Source organism: Panthera leo, chromosome D1 (assembly GCF_018350215.1).
Source record: "Panthera leo isolate Ple1 chromosome D1, P.leo_Ple1_pat1.1, whole genome shotgun sequence".
Taxonomy (NCBI): Eukaryota; Metazoa; Chordata; class Mammalia; order Carnivora; family Felidae; genus Panthera; species Panthera leo.
This window is the reverse complement of record NC_056688.1, coordinates 114,927,644-114,945,980: the sequence shown is the minus strand read 5'-3', so window position 1 is coordinate 114,945,980 and position 18,337 is coordinate 114,927,644. Positions and strand designations below refer to the sequence as shown.

Genomic DNA, 18,337 nt, shown 5'->3' with positions numbered 1-18,337 from the left:
TCCTGACCTCAGGGTTCTTGCTCCCCCCCCCCAGTGCAAAAGTGGCCTTTTGGGTTGGCTGAGAACACCGGGGCTCACTGAAGGGTCACCCACAGCAAGCCATTGCCCTGTGGCAGCCAATCAGCTCCACTGGTTCCCAACCCCAAGGCTATGCACGCCTCCCTGTCACCTGCAGAACGTGGCCCTACTAAACCTGCCGGGTGTGACACTCGGTACACCACAGTGACCTTTAGGACAGGGTCCCTCCAAAAGTGAGCCCAATTCCATGCCAGTCCTCAACTAATCCCGCCTCTCCCTCAGGCTGTTCTGGCAATCACAGACCCAGTTCCAGCTGTCAACCCCCACTGTCTGGGAGAGGACACCAGGCCTGCGGGAAGTGTCCTGGCACCTGCACGCCAGCAGACTGCTCTGGGCATGCCCCACGACCAGCAGGTTTTCACAGTGGACTGAGAACCCACGGCAGAGAAAGCAGGCCTGGAAGATGGGCTGGGGGCTCTGCCAGGTACCCCAACCTCTGGGAGGGGCATGTTGCTGGTCACCACAAGCAGGTCCTCCGCATCCCAACTCTTTTAGCAGCCTTGTTTAAGAGGCAGAAATGCACAGAAAAGCCAAATCTGGCACCATCTTCCTTAAGAAAGTTCCCAGAGGTGGCCCTCAAGAGGCCAGTAGTAGGGGCTCCGGTCCTGAGTGCCAAAGGTCTGACCACAACACCCGTTGCCTGCCCAAGGCTGCCCTCAGCTTGGCAACGTTCAGAAGACCGTCCCGGTAACTCTGCACATCCTGGCACCTGAAACACACAAGGAAAAGAAAGTTCCCTCCTAGGGCGCATCTGGCCCACCTGAGCCCCCTCATACGGAGGGCAGGGAAGTCCCAAGATGTTTCCCCTTTCCTCCCACCCCCCTGCTGAGCGCAGATACGCAGACCTGGTCCACAGGGGCGCCCTGGCCTCTGCTCGCCTTGGTGCTCACCCTCCCACCTGGTGTGGCTGTCCCCTGCCCGACAGAGCAGGGTCACAGAGGGGCCGGGGCGGTCGCGCTGCCCAGGGACAGATCAGCCGCTGTCACACGCACAGTGGGTCCGGAGCAGCGCAGTGTGCGGTGGGCAGTGGCTGCCCTGCGCCTGGAGGGACCGCCGGGTGGACGGAGGGGGGCGTCCCCCACCCCCGACCCCCCTTCTCCTCCAACTTGTGCGTCCTTGTCCCACCGCACCAGCCCGGCCCGAGCCCGCCGCCCGCCAGTCTGGGACCCCTCGCGCGTCACCTGCAACCCCGACGCAGGACCGTCGCCAGCTCTCTGCCCGAATTCGGCGGCCGCCGCTGGGCCCCGACTCCCCCCTCCCGCCCCGCGCGGGGCGCCCGGCCCGCGCCCCGCGCCGGCCCGTATGCAAATATGAGGGTCTCGCAGCCAATGGCCCGCCGGGCAGGTCCCGCCCTACTGCGCCGCAGCCAGTGGGCGCGAGGTGTGGGCGGGACGCCACGCCCACCGCCGCGCGGCCCCTCGCGGGCGCGGCCGGCGCGTTCCTTTCCGCACGTCGGCCTCGGGGCGGGGCCGCCACCTGCCGGGCGGGGCCTGCGGGCGCCGCGCTGCTGCCGTGCGGGGCGGCTCCCCCGCCGGCCGGGGCGGGTGGTACGGCCCGAGGCGCTCCCCCGCCCTCGCGGTGGGCCGGCTGCTCCCGGGAACGCGCGGGGCCCCGGCGCACGTAGCCCGGCCGCGCCCTCGGGACGCACGTGGGGCTCGCGCTGCCCAAGGCCACTGCGGAGCGCTCTGGCTGGTGGGTGGGGGGCTCCGGGTCCCTCCGGCGGGACCCGTCGCCTTGGAAGGCTCGGAGTCTGAGTCCGGAGGGGACACAGAGCGGTGCGCAGGGCCATCGGTGGCCGTGCCCGTCCTGTTTGGGCTTTGAGAAAGTATAATTCATGAGAATGGACTGTTTAAGATCTGAAGTTACTGACTCCTGGGTGGTGCCCCAAGGTGGCCCTGGTCCCCTTCCCTTCATACTCAGCTCCATGCCTCCATGGCCAGGGGATCCCTGCGGCGGAATCACGGGCCATCTGGATCCCTGATGGGGTAGAGAGATGCTTGCTCCCTTTTTGTTCCTGACACCGCAGTCCTCCAAAGTAAGCCAGAGGGGGCCACTTTCCCTCACCTCACTCCAATCAGTCTATGTCTCCCGCACCTGCCTCACACCCAGGCCCTCCCTCCCTGGAGGACTCTACTCACCTGGCTCCAGGCAGCTTCAGAGGAACTCTTTTCTCTTCGGTGCCATTCTGGTCGTTCACCCAGGGGCTGTGCCCCCTCAGCCTCAGCCATCGTGGTCCCCTGGTGGCTCTCCTGTGGCCCTCCTGCCCTCTAACTCACCACCTGTTCTTAGTTCCTTTTTCCACATCCCACATGTGCCTGGGCTGGAGCCCATCACCTGTCACAAAACCTGGACGACCGAACTGCACACTTCCCATCATCAGATCACTTCATTTCTTCCTTCAAAACCACTGCCAGGGGTGCCTGGGTGGCTCAGTTGGTTGAGCATCTGGCTCAGGTCATGATCTTGTGATTTGTGGGATCGAGCCCCACATCGGGCTCTGTGCTGACAGCACAGAGCCTGCTTGGGATTCTCTCTCTCTCTCTGCCCCTACTCCACTCGTTCTCTCTCTCAACATAAATAAATAAATAAATAAATAAGCCTTAAAAAAAAAATTGCCTGATTGGCTAAGTGCTGAGGCGCCAGGAAGGCATCTGCCCTGCCTGGGACCTCAGGAGCCTGAAGCCTGGGGATAGAAATTCAAGTGCAGGATGCTGTGGGTGTGGGTGGGGAAAGAATACAGAGGAGCAAGGAGCTGGCTCAGCTCTATCAGGGGTCAGAAGTGGAAGGATAGCAAAGTCTGGATCATGTAGTCTTGAAGGAACCCCTAGGAATCTGCAGGATCATTGAGGAGGCCCACACCTTCAGGACAGGGCAGAGGTTTGAAGGAAAGAAGTCTGGGACTCAGGGACAGGGAAAAGCCAGAAGTCAGGGTGACTCTGAGTTCCTGTCTTGCCCTTATTGGTACGACCCCTAGCTGTGCCCTCCAGTCCTACTGCTTCCAAATGCAACTCTTATCACCCTGTGTAGTGGCTTGAATAGTGTCCCCACAAGAAGATGTCTGTATCCTAATGCCTAGACACTGTGAATGTTACCTTATTGAGAAAAAGGGTCTGTGCAGCTGTAATTGAGCTAAAGCTCTTGCGATAAAAATCATTCTGGGGCGCCTGGGTGGCTCAGTCTGTTAAACGTCCGACTTCGGCTCAGGTCATGATCTCGTGGTTTGTGAGTTCGAGCCCTGTGTCAGGCTCTGTGCTGACAGCTCAGAGCCTGGAGCCTGCTTCCGATTCTGTGTCTCACTCTCTCTGCCCCCCCCCCCCGCCCTTGCTCACACTCTGTCTTAAAAAAAATTTTTTGTTTTAATTAAAAAAAATGACGATGATGATTGTTTAATAAATTCCTTAAAAAAAAATCCTGGTTTACCTGGGTAGGCCCTAAATCCAATGGCAAATGGACTTATGAGATAGATGAGAGGAGAGATACAGATACACAGGAAGGAAAGCCATGTAAAGACAGAGGCAGAGTTGGGGTGATGTAGCCCGACCACGCCCTCGGGACACACGTGCGGGCCTGTACTGCCGAAGGCCACTGCGGAGCACTCTGGCTGGTGGGTGGGGGCTCCGGGTCCCCATGGCGGGACCCGTCACCTTGGAAGGCTCGGAGTCTGAGTCCAGAAGGGACACAGAGCGGTGCGCAGGGCCATCAGTGGCCGTGCCCGTCCTGTTTGGGCTTTGGCTACAAGCCAAGCCCGGAGCACCAAAACCCGGAAAAAGCAGAAAGGATTCCCCCTACAGATTTCCAAGGGAGTGCAGCTGCCTCAGAATTTGGACTCGTGATTTCCAGGACTGTGAGAGAATAAACTGCTGGTTAAGCTACCCAGTCTGTGATCACTGCTTAGGGTAGGACCAGGACACTAACACACCCACCTTCCCAAGTCTCCTCTGGTGCTGTGTTTGTGTGTAGGCCTGATGGCAGGGGAGAGGGCTGGCCTGGGCTGGACACAGCCAAGGTGGCTCCCAGCCCAGCTCCACCCTTCTGGCACAAGGCAGAAGTGTCCATTTCATGTATGTTCCTGCTTGTGCTTTGGATTGGGAAGGCAGGGTGCAAGCAAGGGCTTCAGAGTGCAAATCTAGAGGGGCATGTGGGCAGGGTGCACACGTGTGTCCTTGCTTGGAACTAGCATGTGAGAGGTGGCAGGTGGGTGGCTAGTCATTGTGCACTGTAGTGATAGTACTGATGGGGGGTACAGTAGGTGTACCTACTGTGGGGGGGCATCAGTAGGTGGGAGATATAGGTATGTATGTGCCTATGCTCTCAAGAGGTACCACCTATATTCAGTTTGGGCCCAGACCAATGGCTCTGGGCACTTTCCTGAGAGCACGTGTCACATGTGAGCACAGGTTGACATGACTAGGTAGGCTGTGCTCTGCCCAGGGATGCCTGCTGAGTAAGCCTTTTTCCCATTGTGGGTGCATATGTTTATTATGACAAATGTTCAGCAGCCCCTGGGGAACATCTGCACATAAAGGTAGGAAGGACTGTCACCTCTCCAAAAGGGCTCCAAGTTGGCTATAAGCTGCTGCTTCAACTCTTTCTAGGAGGGTCAGCAGGGTGCCCCTACCATTTGGTAACCTCTACTGGGTAGTGTCTTTATATCCAATGGTTTTTAGCAGGCAGGCATGTGTATGTAGAAGGGCCAGCACATGCCAAGCTCCAAGCTGAGAAGGAGGGGGCGGGGAAGGTGCCTGATGCAGGGTAGTTGCGATGCTGGACCCCGCCTGAAGTGCTATCCCAATACTCATCCATCCAGCTCTCAACCTCCCTGTTTTACAGCCAAGGACACTGAGGCACAGAGAGGTTGAGAAGCTCTCCGAAGGTTACATGACTGATACACTGGGAGCCCAAGTGCCCAGGTTCAGGCACCTGGCCTGGGGGACACCCCAGAGGCACTGTGCTGTAGCAGCCACCCCTCCAGACCCCGACCCGATGGCCAACAGAGAGGAATCACTCCAGAGTCCCCCACCATCCATTCTTCCTTTCTGCAAAGTCATTTACAGGGTTTGTAAACTAGCCCTTGCTTCTCCAGTTGTAAACATAAAAACAACCCTCCTTTGACTGGCTCCCTCTTGGCCACCCCTGCTCTTCCTTCCTTTTGCAGTGGAACCACTTGCAAGAGTTGCCGCTGCTGCCCTGGTGACGGGTCCCATTCTCTTTAGACTCCCTGCGGCCCTCTCCCCCTCCAACGCTGCTGTCCTCAGGGTCACAGGGCCCCCACCTCACTCACCCAGGCCCCTGCTTGATGGGCCTTCCTTTTCCTTCCCTGGCTTCCAGAAGCTCCCTGCTCCTGGGTTTACTTCGCACATCCCCCAACACACCGCCTTTCTTCAGAACCTACCAGGAACTTCTTGCTTCCCGCACCTGCGCTGCCCCCACACGAGCCCGAGCCATGGTGGTCCCTGAACTGCGGTCACCGAAGTGGCCTCCTGACCGGTTCCCTTGGGTCTGGCGTCGCCGCCCCGCGGAGCCCGTAAGCCAGCACACGTCATCCTGCCCTAAATGCTCCTCCTGGGCCCCTAGCGCCTCTGGCCACTCCCCGCACTGGGCCCAGCCATCCCAGCCTCCTTCCCGAGGTCCGGCGGCTTCTCGGTGCTCTCCCCACAGCGGCCCAGCTCGGCCCCTTTGAGGTCCAACCTCACCACTTAACGCTGGCTAGTCCTCCCAGGCTCCTGAGCCCCGGATCCTACCCTGCTTTATCTTTCCTCCTAGCACGAGTCAGCTTCTCCCACACCACACGGTGTAGTGATTTACAGTGCTCGTGGTTTCCTGTGTCCGGGCCGGACGCGACGCGGGGCTGCGGTCTCCTCCGGCTGTGGCCAGCACCCGGAGGAGCCCGCGCACGTAGGACTCCGCCAGTGTTCGGTCGGGACAGGAGGCGCCCGGGGCTGGGGGCGTGGCCAGCAGCGGGGAGGGCCGGGCCGCCGCGTGGGGGCGTGGCCACAGGCGTGGGGGCGGGGCTAGATCTCAGGGGCGGGGTCTCAGGTGTGCCGGACCGCCGCTTCCATTCGCCCTGGGCCGCGGGCGGGGGCTTGGGCCGTACCAGCTCCCGGCGGGGGAGGGCGACCAGGAACAGCCTACCGTCGGAGGCCCAGACACCACAAGTTCCTCCAGACACTGGTCTTCCTTGGCGGCGGTCCGGCATTGAACAGTGTTTCCAAAGTCTCGGGGCCCTCGGCTGCGGCGAGCGGCGCCATCCGCCACCTCAGGCTCTTCTTCCCCTCCCTTGTCCCAGTGGTTCCCGCCAACGGGCGGGGCGGGGCGGGAGAGCCCCGGAAGCCGGCTCCGTGCACTTCCGGGTCGGGGAGCGCGCGGCGGCGGTGGCGGCGGCGGCGGCCTAGTCGAGGGTGTCGCTCGGGCGGCGGCGGTGAGCGCCCGGGCGCAGCCGGACGGGCACGAGGTTCTCGGGTACGTGCGGGGCCCGCGGCGGTCCCGGGGTCCCTGCCGCGACCTGGCCGCGTGGGCCGTCCTCGAACGCCGCGCGCTTTGTCTGAGGCCTGCCCCGCGGTGCGAGGCCTGCGCCGCGCTGGCCCCGGGCGGGCGGCGGGGAGCTCGGCGCGGGCGGGCGGGCGCGGGGCAGGGAGGCCTCGCGCCGAGCCTGGGCGGCTCCTCGGCCTGCGGGCGGGTTTCCGGGTGGCCCGCCTCAGGTCTCCAGTCGCGGGGAGCGCACCCCGCCCCGTCCGGCGCACCCCCCCCTCCCCCCCGCCAACTCCGCGTTATCGCTCTCCCCTCTGAGCGAGGTGTGACCCTTTGCCAACTCGTTTCCAGCTCCCGGTCGTCACTGCTTTCGTCGGCAGCCCGAGTGGTTCGCGGGATGATTTCCTGTTAACTCTCGTAGTCTTCACAACAAACCCCGGGAGTGGGGGTCGTCCTTCCTCTTCTACAAGTGAGCCGAGCTGAGCCCCGGAGAGGTTAAGTAACTTGCCAACGGGGCGCACAGCTGCTGAGCGCGCAGCCAGAGCGCCGAGTTAACGCAGCCCGGGACTCTGGGGCGGTGCTCTCTTTAGTGGCGCTCATGTTACCCCGTTGTCAGTTCAGGAGACTGCATACCGTTCTGGCGTCTGCCTGGCGCGCCGCCTTCTAGCCAGTGGTCATACGGGTAGAACGTGAGGCTCAGGTGAGGTTTGACTTGGCACTTAGCACACCCTCCTTGTCCCAGGACCACCGGCAGGCTTCGTGTTTATGGGAGAACGTGGAGTCCGAATAACAGTAGCTGCCGTCTTCCAGTGCATTCTCTGCACCCGGCCAAGTGGCAAGGCTCTGACGGGGCAAGCTTGGCTTTAGTCCTCTCTGCAGCCCCCCAGCACGGACCCTCCGTGGCCATCTCAGCCCTGCAAAGACCTCAGGGGGCTCTAGCTTTTTCACTTCCGTTGCAGTCTGCAGTTCCCAGGTCTCCTGTCCTCTGTGGCAGACGGCGAATGGAGAATGACAGCCCTGGCCCGGTGTGCACTGTTGGACCTGGCAGCCTTGCCCAGGGCCTGGCGACGGGCACTCTTGCTTCCGGTCTTGGCGTAGGTGCCAGTTACCACTGAAGCTCTTGCTGCCTTAGTGACGGTTGGAATTGTAGGTGCTTTGGGTTCCTGCATTTGAAAAGAGAGAGAGATATTTTTTCTGGCTCAATTATTCCCCCTGGATGCCCTGAGTCTAGAGTTTGAGCAGGGGAACCCCAGAGCACCACCAGCACTGCCGAGGGCGGCCAGCAGCCGGGAGGGGGCCGTGGGCCTTCCTGCCAGACAGCTTCCCGGCCTGTTATCTGGAACACAGGGGCAGAGGTAGGGACGGTGCATCTGGGCAGGTATGTCTGGGCTGGGGCTGCTGGTGGGCCATTAGGTCCTAAGCTGGGGTCCCCATGAACGAAGAGTTCTGATTGCAGTTCTGACAGGGAAAGGGCTGTAGGGATCTCTAGTTGTGGTCTCTGCCTTGGTATTTGCACAGGTGTTTGCTCTGGAACGTAATTTCAGAGGCCACCTGGGTTTTTTTTCCCCCAGTGTCCTAACTGTCGCGTGACGGAACAGGAAGGGACGATGTTCAGCCTCCTAATCGACCCTTTCCCTGCCCAGCAGTGGTGGAGGAGTACAAGGCCATGGGACTGAACCCCACAGGGGCAGGGACTCAGGGATTCGACCCCATTCCCGGGCTGGCATTTCTGGCAAGTCCCCGGGTACCAAACCCCATTATGGCCTTGTTGACCTCTTCAGGCAGCCCTCGGAGGCAGGCCTCGCCACTGCCCGTTCTAGGTGGACCTGGGTCGCAGTGCACCAGAGAAGCTAGGGGTTGTTTTTCTTTTTGAGCTGGTGCTTGTGTGACACGTCATCAGGGTAAGGATTTGCACCCGGAAAACTGCCCTCAGGTGTGCTGTGTTGTGTCTTCGGTGGCCTCAGGGGTTACATTTTCTGGTGTCTAAGGGTTCACTGGAAGGTCTATGTGCAATGGTACAGGCGACCCTTGAACAACACAGGGATGGGGGTACCCATCGCCATGCAGTCCAACTGCCACATACAACTTTTGACTCTGAAAACTTTATTGTCAATAGTCTGCTGTTGACTGGAAGCCTTACCGATGACAGAAACCACTGGGTGACACGTGTTTTGTGTATGTCACAGGTCATGTTCTTATAAAGTAAGTTAGAGAAAAAAATGCTGCCAAGGAAATCCTGAGGAAGGAGAGCACATTTGTAGTATGGTACTTATCCAAAACAGTGTCACGTGTAAATGGCCCGGTGTACTTCAAACCCGTGTGGTTTGAGGGTGAGCTGTATTTACCCCTCTTGTGGGGCAAGAAAGTGTGCTGCACACAGCAGGGGCGGGGTAGGTACTGGAGCAGCTGTCCCAGGATGACTCTGTGGAATCCACGTGTGGGAACGCTCACGACAGTGGCCAGAGCGTTCTAGGCCCTCTTCCCTGAGCCCTGAAGCCATTGTGCCCACAGAAGTGTCATTCTCCTGGAAGGTCTGTGGCATGTCGTGCCCCATAGTCTGTGTGCCTCTAGCAGGAGTCACGGCCGGGACTTGTAGGACAGGCTGGGTCCCTGCTGTGTTGCTGAGTCACCAAGCACCGAGGGTGCAGACCAGACCCTTTGTTGAGTGGGACTGTGGCCATTTTCTTTCCGTTTTTTTTTTCTTTTAATTTTTTTCTTAACGTTTATTTGTTTTTGAGAGACCGAGACAGCAACAGAGCACAAGCAGAGGAGGGGCAGAGAGAGAGGGAGACACAGAATCCGAAGCAGGCTCCAGGCTTCGAGCTGTCAGCACACAGCCGGACGCGGGGCTCGAACTCACAAACCCTGAGATCATGACCTGAGCCGAAGTCGGACACTCAACCGACTGAGTATGGCTCATTTTCTTAACCTTAGAGCACTAAGTACGAGAAAGGTGGTAGCTTTAGGGGGTTAATAACTCCACAAAACCATCTCTTAGTGCATTATTTTCAGGTGGAAGCAATATAAGGCAGTTGACAGCTTCATCACGTCAACATGCCCTCACTGTTTTAGGAAATGTCATCCTAGAATCTGGGGCTTTGTTTGAAAAAAATTTTTTTGAGTTTATTTATTTTTGAGAGAGAGAGAGAGAGCATGAACAGAGGAGGAGCAGAGGGAGAGGGAGACACAGAATCCTAAGCAGGCTGCAGGCTGTCAGCACAGAGCCCGACACAGGTCTTGAACTCACAAACCACGAGATCACGACCTGAGCCAAAGTCGAATGCTTAACCGATTGAGCCACCCAGGCGCCCCTAGGATCTGGGGCTTTGTTAGGGAAGCTAGGTAGGCACTCTGGAATCTGAACCTGACCTTAGCCCCACCAGGAGATTGTTCTCTGGGAGCATCTGTACAAAGGTGGTGGTGAGCGCCCCTCTCCTGGGTGCCGTGGTGCGTGTGAAGCTCTTGGCGGGTGGCCCATGGCCCGTGGGAGAGAAGCCTGCACGTGGGATCCGCAGACGAGAACCTTGCCTGGCGCTCGGGCATATGCTGGCCTAACCCAGCTTCCTGCTTTGCCCCTCTGCCTTCTGGTCTTTTGTGCGGCCCCTTTCCTCTGACCGTGGAGAGTGGACTTGGCCCGAAGCACACTGTGCACGGAGACGGTTTTCTTCATTACGTCTTAGTTAAGTGTGTCCTCCAAGAGTCATCTGGGAAACGAGGTGAGCGTGTTGTTGAGAAAGGAGCCCTTATTTGGGCTCCAAAGTTGGAGGCCTGGTGAAGGAGGCGGATTGTGTCTTCTGCGTTTGCAAGGTCGTTTGTCTACGTCTTCTGTGTCATCTTTGCAGCGGTCTTGCAGAGTAGGCAGGGCAGGTGTCCCCACTTGGAGATCAAGAGCCCGAGAGCAAGTGGCCATGGTGGCTGAGTGGTGGAGCCCGACCTCCGCACTCCGTGCTGCTCTTGGGCGGTTGCGTCTCGCCAGTGCCCTGTGGATGCTCTCGGGGTGAGGTCAGAGCAGCCCCGGCTGACCCGCAGCCTCCCAGCGGTGGTCTGGTGAGCCGAGGTTGGGCTGGCCAGCTGTGGCTGAGAGTGACATGGCAGGGGATGCAGGGAGGGGGTTTTGTTAGTCACCTAGGCCCTTCTGGCACCTCCCACCCCCCTGCATCAAAAACCCCGCTTTGCCTCAGCTTGTGATAAGCCATTTCATTCGTGCCCGGTGTCAGGATTCTTCAGGAGTGTTAAGGTGTCGTGGGTGCCTGACTGAAGAAAAATGTTGCCAGACTGAGCTAAATTAGGTCCGTTATAAATTGAGATTTGACTTTGAACGTCACTCTGTAGATGGGAATCGTTACCTTTTTTTATACATATGCACAGCTTTGTGGTTAGAATTGCTTTGTTTTTTGGTTTGAGAGAACCTTAAGCAGAACCTTCATGCCGGTCGTCCCACCACCCTGGGATCATGACCCGAGCAGAAATTGAAATCAAGGGTGGGACGCCCAGCCCACTGAGCCCCACCACGCACCCCTAGAGTTGTTGTGTTTGTTCTATATCTCACAGCTTGGCCTCGTGTCTTACAGATGAACACGTGTCACTGGAGTGACTGTTGGGCTTGCAGATGGGGGGAGTGTGGCATCCTGGGACAGTTAGGAATTACCTGACTCTGGTTAATTTCAGAGCCAAACGCCAATGTCTAGCGATGGATGACGACAGCCTGGACGAGCTTGTGGACCGAAGCCCAGGGCCAGATGGACGCTCGCGACTCAACCCTGCTGTCCTGGCCAGCAGCGCTGGTGAGCAGGTCCCCCGCTTCTCCCACGGAGGTGGGCCAGCGGGTGTTGGAGCTGGCCTTGGTGGCTTGCACGACTCCAGGTTGTTGGCTCTGGGAAAAGCTGGAGTTCCCTTTGGAGGGTTGTTTACTCGTGTTAATTTCAACTCTCAGTCTTTGTTAAAAAGTTACTCTGTGCTTTTAAGTTGGTTAGTGATACATTTTATTTGTGTCGGGGACAGATGCTAGTGGGGAAGAATGTGCTTTCCCTGCATCTGTCCCCTTCCAGCCCACCTTCCCCAGCCTCACCTGGGCAGCTACGCTTTGGTTGGTGCCTGGAGCGCCTCTGTGCAGCTCTGAGCCAGCCCTGGCCTTTTGCTGCCTTGATTGTGTGACACTTCCCCTGGGCTTGTGTCTTCATCTCTTTCGCCTTAGAAGACAGCGGTGACGGCAGCAGTGGCAGCTCTGAGGAGGACACGGGCAGTGAGCGCAGCTACAGCACCGATGGAGAGGACGATGGAGAGGACGAGGAGGGCGGTCTGGAGGACCAATCCGGTGAGAGCGCTGGCGTCCGAATGGCTTCCTGGTATTTCCTCTTGTGGGGGCAGGGACAGCAGTTCACCCAGCGTTGTTACTGGAGCCCGCTGAGGGCCGTAGAAATTACGAAGAGGCTCCTCGGCCGCTCGTCGGGCCTGGCAGTCCCCTAAGGCGAGCCCTCGCTTTGGTTGTCATCCTCTGTGTCAAGAGTTCAGTTTGACGACACAGCCTCACAGGCCTCTTCCCCGGTGACGGCAGGAGACTCAAATGTCTAAGAGGGCGGAGCATCACGAAGTGGGGTCTTTCCAGGACGAGCACACGGGGTGCACTTGGTGGCCCCAGCTCCCACACCCGCAGGTACAGGGCAGGGTTAGCTTAGCTGAGGTTCGCTGTGGCCCGGGGCCACCTGGCCAGGACTCTCAACAGGTCAGTGGTGTCGTCTATGGTTTGTTCTCGTTCTGACCAGAGCCCGAGAGAGCTGGCAAACACAGGAGATGACTTCATTGAGGAATTCACGGCGCGGGTTTCCTGGTTGGCATTTGTGCCCTTCAGCTGCTGCGCAGGGAACGTTGCTTCAGGCGACTCTGGTTAGGCTGACAGCGCCTCCTTCACTGTCCCTTCTAGCTGCCCTGGCTGTGCATGGCCTTCAAGGGCCCCAGGCCGGACTACCCTGTCCAAGACCAGCTGTGATCACCTTCCTCTGAGGGAGGGCACGTGTGGCCCTCTGCTGACAGGGTGCTGGACTTTGGAAGTTTGACTCATGGCTGCTTTCCTTCTGGCATAGTCATTAAGTCAGGAGAGGCATGGTCTTAAAGCAAATACCATGATCTGTGTATTTGACTCTGGCTCCCGTGGTTATCAGTGTTAGAATGTTCCAGAAAGGGAACCTTTCATGTTTGCGACAGTGCTCATGAGGGACCAGGACTGAAGTGGCATGAGCCAGGGTGAGTTTGCAACTTTGTGTGTGTTGGTGACCTATTCTTCCAGAGTTAGGTTTTTTTTTTTTTAATGTTTGTTTATTTTTGAGACAGAGACAGAGCATGAACGGGGGAGGGTCAGAGAGACAGGGAGACACAGAATCTGAAGCAGGCTCCAGGCTCTGAGCTGTCAGCCCAGAGCCTGACGCGGGGCTCGAACTCACAAACCATGAGATCATGACCTGAGCTGAAGTCGGATGCTTAACCGACTGAGCCACCCAGGCGCCCCCCAGAGTTAGATTTTTTAATAAGTTTTATTTATTTCTGAAGAGAGCAGAGCGCTAGTGGGGGAGGGGCAGAGAGAGGGCAGAGCCCAGACGCAGGACTCAAACACACAAACTGGGAGAGAGATCATGACCTGAGCTGAAATCAAGAGTGATACACTCAATCGACTGGGCCACCCAGGCGCCCCAGAGTTAGGTGTTGAATCCTGGACACAGGGATGTGAGATCCTGCCCGAGTTTGCAGGTCACGACTACTGCTCTTCTGCATATCCCCCAAGATTGAGTTGGGGCGTCGGTCTCAGGCACAGACAGTCGGCGCTGGCAGGGCTGAAGCCAGAAGACATCCTCCCTCGAGCAAAGGTCTGAGGGCCTGTTGGATGCCAGAGAATCTGGGCAGGGCCCGAGGGAACGCAGGAGCCAGCTCGGCTGGGGTCCCTGCTGCTCCTGAGCGCACCACTTAGCAGCAGACACAGTGGCACAAAGCAGCAGTTCTAATAAGGGTAATACGTGTCAAGAGTGGGTGTGCAGGGGTGTCGTGGGAAGGGCGCTCTACGGCCCTGAAGAAGCAAGAGACTTCCAGAGAGACCCCGTCTAAGCTGTGATCTGAAGGACAGGAGAGAAGGAGATGCGGGACCAGAGCCTCCAGGTGGCGAGGAGCCCCAGGAAGGGAGGCCGCGGGGCCCTGGGCGTGGCTGGCGGGCCTGGAAGCGTAATCGTGTGCCCTTCGGTCTTTGAAGCGAAAGAGGTGCCGTGTGGGAAGTGTGGTCAGACCTTGAGAAGGGAGTTTCCTACAAGGGCACTTCCTGCACCCCTTTAGGCCCGGCCCTTCCCGGGGGTGCTTTTTTACTTGTTGCTTTTCTTGCTCTAGTGTTTGTTCCTGAAAACCGCTTGACTGCTGTCTGCCGAGTTTCCAATTTAAGTATTATCTGCTTAAGTCTTACCATAAAACCTGAGGACTTAGGGCTCTGATCTATGTGCGTGTGGCCTCGCCCCCGCGCCGCAGGGAGCTGGACGAGGGAGTGTGAGTCGCAGTGGCCGGCTCCGGGCACGGCCCCGGGCCACTCCAGTCTCCTCCAGCGGGGACCATGCCCTTCTCCGGGACCCTGTGTTCCTCAGCACTCGGGTTTTCAGGCCCACTGCCCACTGCCAAGCCAGGCTGGCACCCTCATCTGCACTGTCCTCGGTTTGCCCCCCCGCCTGGTGGGGAGCACCTCCAGCAGCCCCTTAGAAAGGGTGGGCAGAGGTAGATGAGTCGGGGCCTCACGCATCTGCACGAGTGTCCACCCTCATCAGTGCTGGTCAGTGTCCCTCAGAGACTTCAGAGGCATTGCTCTGTGAGCCGAGGTGCTGCACAAGGCCCAGGTGGCCCTCAGGTGGACAGTTCTTTGCCTTTCGGAATTCAGTAGGAAGAGCCTGGTCACCTGGCTTCGACCTGCTTCTGCTTCCTTGGCCCTTTCCAGCAAAGCAGGAAAGCGGAGCAAAGTCCCATGTTCACGCAGCTTTCTGCCTGGCCTTTTCCAAAATTTTGTACATGCCAATTTCATTAGTTTCTTTTCTTTTTTTTCCTTGACGTGTGACGAGTCGTCACCAACCTGGCAGCTCAGGACAGGGCGCTCACTGTCTCCGTGTGTGCGGGGCCAGCTGTCCAGGTGTGGGTTGCTGGTCCTTCGCGCAGGTCTCACCAGCTGACATCAAGGGGTCACAGGGCCACGATTCCCATCTGAGGCTCAGGGTCCTCCGCCAGGGTCACTGCTTGTTGGCAGGATCCGGATCCTTGCGGGGGTAGGGCTGAGGTCCTGACTGCTGGCCGGCTGCCGGCCGGAGACTGTCCTCACCGCCTAGAGGCCTCCCTTCGTCCGCATGGCAGGTCATGTCAGCCGCGGGAGCACATCCCCCGGCTTCTTTCTCTGCAACCATCTGGGGAGCACGGCTGTTAGAGGAGTCACCTGATTAGTTTGAGCCCCCAGGGATTGTTCCCTCTGCCATGCAGAGGGAATTGAGTCACTTGCTGTGTCCACACTTCAGTGGATTGGATGGGGAGGAGTGCTGGGGCTCGTGAGGACCCTGCCTGCCACACCTCTGGTGCAAGGTCTCATTCGGGTCTCATTTTAGTGGAATTTGGGAGGGAGAGAAAACTAAATGCACGTGTCAACTGCTGTGCTGAACTCAAAGTGTCTCCTTTTCTCCTGGTCAAGTCCCAGCCTTAGAACTTCTCAGAAACTGATCAGAACTGTTGCGGCCAAATTGCCTAGTTAGGAATCTATGTTCCCTACATCCCCAAAGAAAGAAAAACGAGAGACCTATAAGGGAGGTGTCACTCGGAGACAGATGGCTTGTTAACATCGTGTTTTGAGAAGGGTTTTGGGGTCACGTGGCGCCGTCTGGAGGCTGCTGTGCCGAGCAGGGCCACCGCAGGGAACCCAGTTGTCAGATGGGGGTGGCCCCTGGGACCTGCCCTGATCGTGAGGGTTCTGATTCTGCCTCCAGGTGGGGGCTAGAGGAGCTGGTATGGCCACTCAGCCAGTGTCACATCCCCTTAGCTTGGACACAGCTTCAGGGTGAGGTGCTCAGGGATGGTTACCCTGGGCAGGGCTGCAGGAAAGGGATCTGTCCCTTGAGTGTGGGGTTTGGAAACACACTTTCCTGAGTGCAGTTGTGGGCTGCTTGCTTCCAGTGTCCCAGCTCACAAAGTTGTGCTCCTTGCTTCTCAAGGTTCTGAAGATTCTGAAGAAGAAGGAAGAGAAGAAGGAGGCTTGGAAACGTCAGTGGCAGTGGCGGATACTCAGGGGACGTTGGAAGCCAATGGCGCATTTAATTCTGATGACGATTCCGAGAGCTGCCCGATTTGTCTCAACGCTTTCCGGGACCAGGCCCTGGGGACGCCGGAGAACTGTGCCCATTATTTCTGCCTGGACTGTATTGTGGAATGGTCCAAGGTGAGCGAGGCTCTGAGGTTCTTCCTTCAGGATGGCCTCTCTCCGTTGACTTTTTGTTTTTATTAAGTTTATTTATGGGAGAGGAGCGGAGAGGGGGGGAGAGTGAGAGAGCCCCAGGCAGGCTCTGTGCTGTTCGCACAGCCCACGAGCTATGAGATCGTGATCTGAGCCGACATCGAGAGTCAGGCTCAACCGACCGAGCCACCCGGGCACCCCCCTCTCTCCACTTGCAAGTGGCCCTGTCAGTTGCTAGCCTTTTGCTGGCGCTTCTCTCTCCTCTCCAGTAGAAATTGGGGCCCCAGGGTTGGGTCCTAGACCGGTCTTTGCTTTGTTGGTGTGCTTTTGGGGTTGCTGATAAAGCTCACTGTGGGGCATCGGATGAGGAGGATTATTTATGGGTTGGTATCCCTGGGGGACCTGTCCGCAGAAGTCCTGAATGACCTGGGCGCAGTGTGTGGCCAGCAGAGTCAGCCTAGTATGCTGTAGTCTCACGAGGTGGGGTCATCTCAAAGAGGCAGAGAAAGCAAGCGATTCAGTTTGGCAGTGAGTCATAACCGGCAGTGAAGGGAGCCATCCTTGAAACAGTTGAAGGGAATTTACCAGAAAGACACGGTGTATTTCATGATGAGTTTTAGAAGCGGGAGCCCCCTTGTATTAAACTTCCTATCGTGAGACATTTCAGAGAAGTAGCACGGTACAGGAGGAGCGGTGTGTGCCCCCCACCCCCATCTTCAAGAACTGTTAAGTCTGCTTGCCATGTTTTGTCTCACCCTCTCCCCCCTCCCCTGTAAGTTCACCAACGTGGACGCAGCGTGAGCGTGGCAGATCTCCATGCCACCACCTCGCTCAGCGAGATTAACAGAAGCACCATAGCCTCTAACCCCAGCCCTGCTCCCCGTTTTCCCAGAGAGCTCAGAGCATCTCCAGTGGGAGTTTGTGTGACCCGTCCGCATGGCCACGCGGCTGCTGGCTCCCTGTGACGTCTGTCGATTGAGGGCTTCCCTGTCCTGATGCCACTAGTTCCTGCTCTGTGGTGCTGGATCCATAGCACACGTCAGATCAAGGTTTAGGTTTTTGTGGCAGGCAGAGCCTTGGAAATGGAGGAACACCACCAGGTGGTGGTTACCTCCTAGTTGACGTTGTACTGGAATAGTGCGAGGAGAAAACAAAGGTGTAGGTATCACGTAGGAGAAATTATTATTTGCAAATAGTGAGTTATCGATACAGATATCTTACCAAGGAGCTGCTGTAACGTGGAGTTCAGCAAGATTGCCAGACACAAGATTAATACAGATGAAAAGTTACAGTATACGTAGAAATAAGTCCGGAAAAGACACGTGAGACCTTTAGAGAGGTTTTCTAAAGCCTTTGAGACTGACTGAAGAAAGCACTTTCTGGAAGGGAAATCCCACCTCAGAGAGATGGCAGTCATGTACAAGTTCATTGCCACCCTAACCAGAGCATCAGGGCCTAGCAGGGCCGTGAGATTCGTAGAGGAGAGAAAGCAAATGCCAAGAATTGGCAGTCCTTTTGAAAAAGGCAGTCGCGTGCCGGCTCTTAGGATCTGTACAACTCCGGTGAGTATACCGGGTTGGTCCAGGAATGGAGACCAGGCCCCGGGAGCGTGGCGGGGACTCGTAGGGACAACCACACACGGCAGACAGCAGGTAGCGTCTCACACTGCGGGGAGCGGGGCTCTCCAGGCATGTGGGAGAGATGGAGAGGAAGGGCGCCCGCTCACACCCCACACACAGCCCCCCCCCCCCCCGGATTGAAAGTTAGCAAGTGGTGCTCTGAAGCCTTCGTGGGAAAATGCGGGAACTGTCGGGACAGGGAAGGAGGCTTAGCGCAGTGTAGATCAGAGACCCGGGAGGATGGGAGCCCCTGGACCTCCCAGAGTGGAGGTGGTGTAACGTGTCCAGCCATGTGGCTCGTGCACCGTTGCCCTGTGAGCTGGCGAGAGGATGGGAGTCCGTCTGCGCAGACCCTGCTCGGGTGGGTGGGCGGCTTGTCTTTACCCACCGCGTGGGACACGGCACGGGAACCGGCGACCACCGGCGACCGTTCGGGCGCACCTGCTGGTGAAGAGTGGGCGTGTGCAGCTGGAGTCCCGGTCCTGAGGGCAGGCATCTGGAGCCCCAGGGGACGGAGCAGGGGTGGGTGGGAGGGGCTGGAGGGCTTGGGTGCTGACCACACAGATGTCAGTTTGTCCGGTTTCGAGTGCATGTTGTTGGGTATGCTCTGTACGATAGAGGTATTTTAAAACAAACTTCTACGTGTCCAAACCGTATTAGTAAAGAAGAAACATTTGTCACCTTTGATGGGCAGCCGGCCACACTATGTGAAGAAATACCAGCA

The 18,337-nt window shown here is 57.9% G+C and overlaps 1 protein-coding gene across 9 annotated transcripts in view; it reads left to right on the top strand.

Annotated features, from left to right (window-relative positions):
- The first annotated feature begins 6,448 nt into the window (after nt 1-6,448).
- Nucleotides 6,449-18,337, top strand: part of PHRF1 (PHD and ring finger domains 1) — a 30,626-nt gene continuing 18,737 nt past the window's right edge. For 2 of the 9 annotated variants that reach the window (XM_042904454.1, XM_042904453.1), the window contains exons 1-5: nt 6,449-6,537; nt 6,898-7,015; nt 11,215-11,330; nt 11,744-11,860; nt 15,756-15,979. In XM_042904454.1, the coding sequence (XP_042760388.1) occupies nt 11,237-11,330; nt 11,744-11,860; nt 15,756-15,979 (435 nt within the window). In that variant the 5' untranslated portion in view covers nt 6,449-6,537; nt 6,898-7,015; nt 11,215-11,236. The other 7 variants (XM_042904452.1, XM_042904446.1, XM_042904447.1 and 4 more) reach the window with 6 other exon arrangements.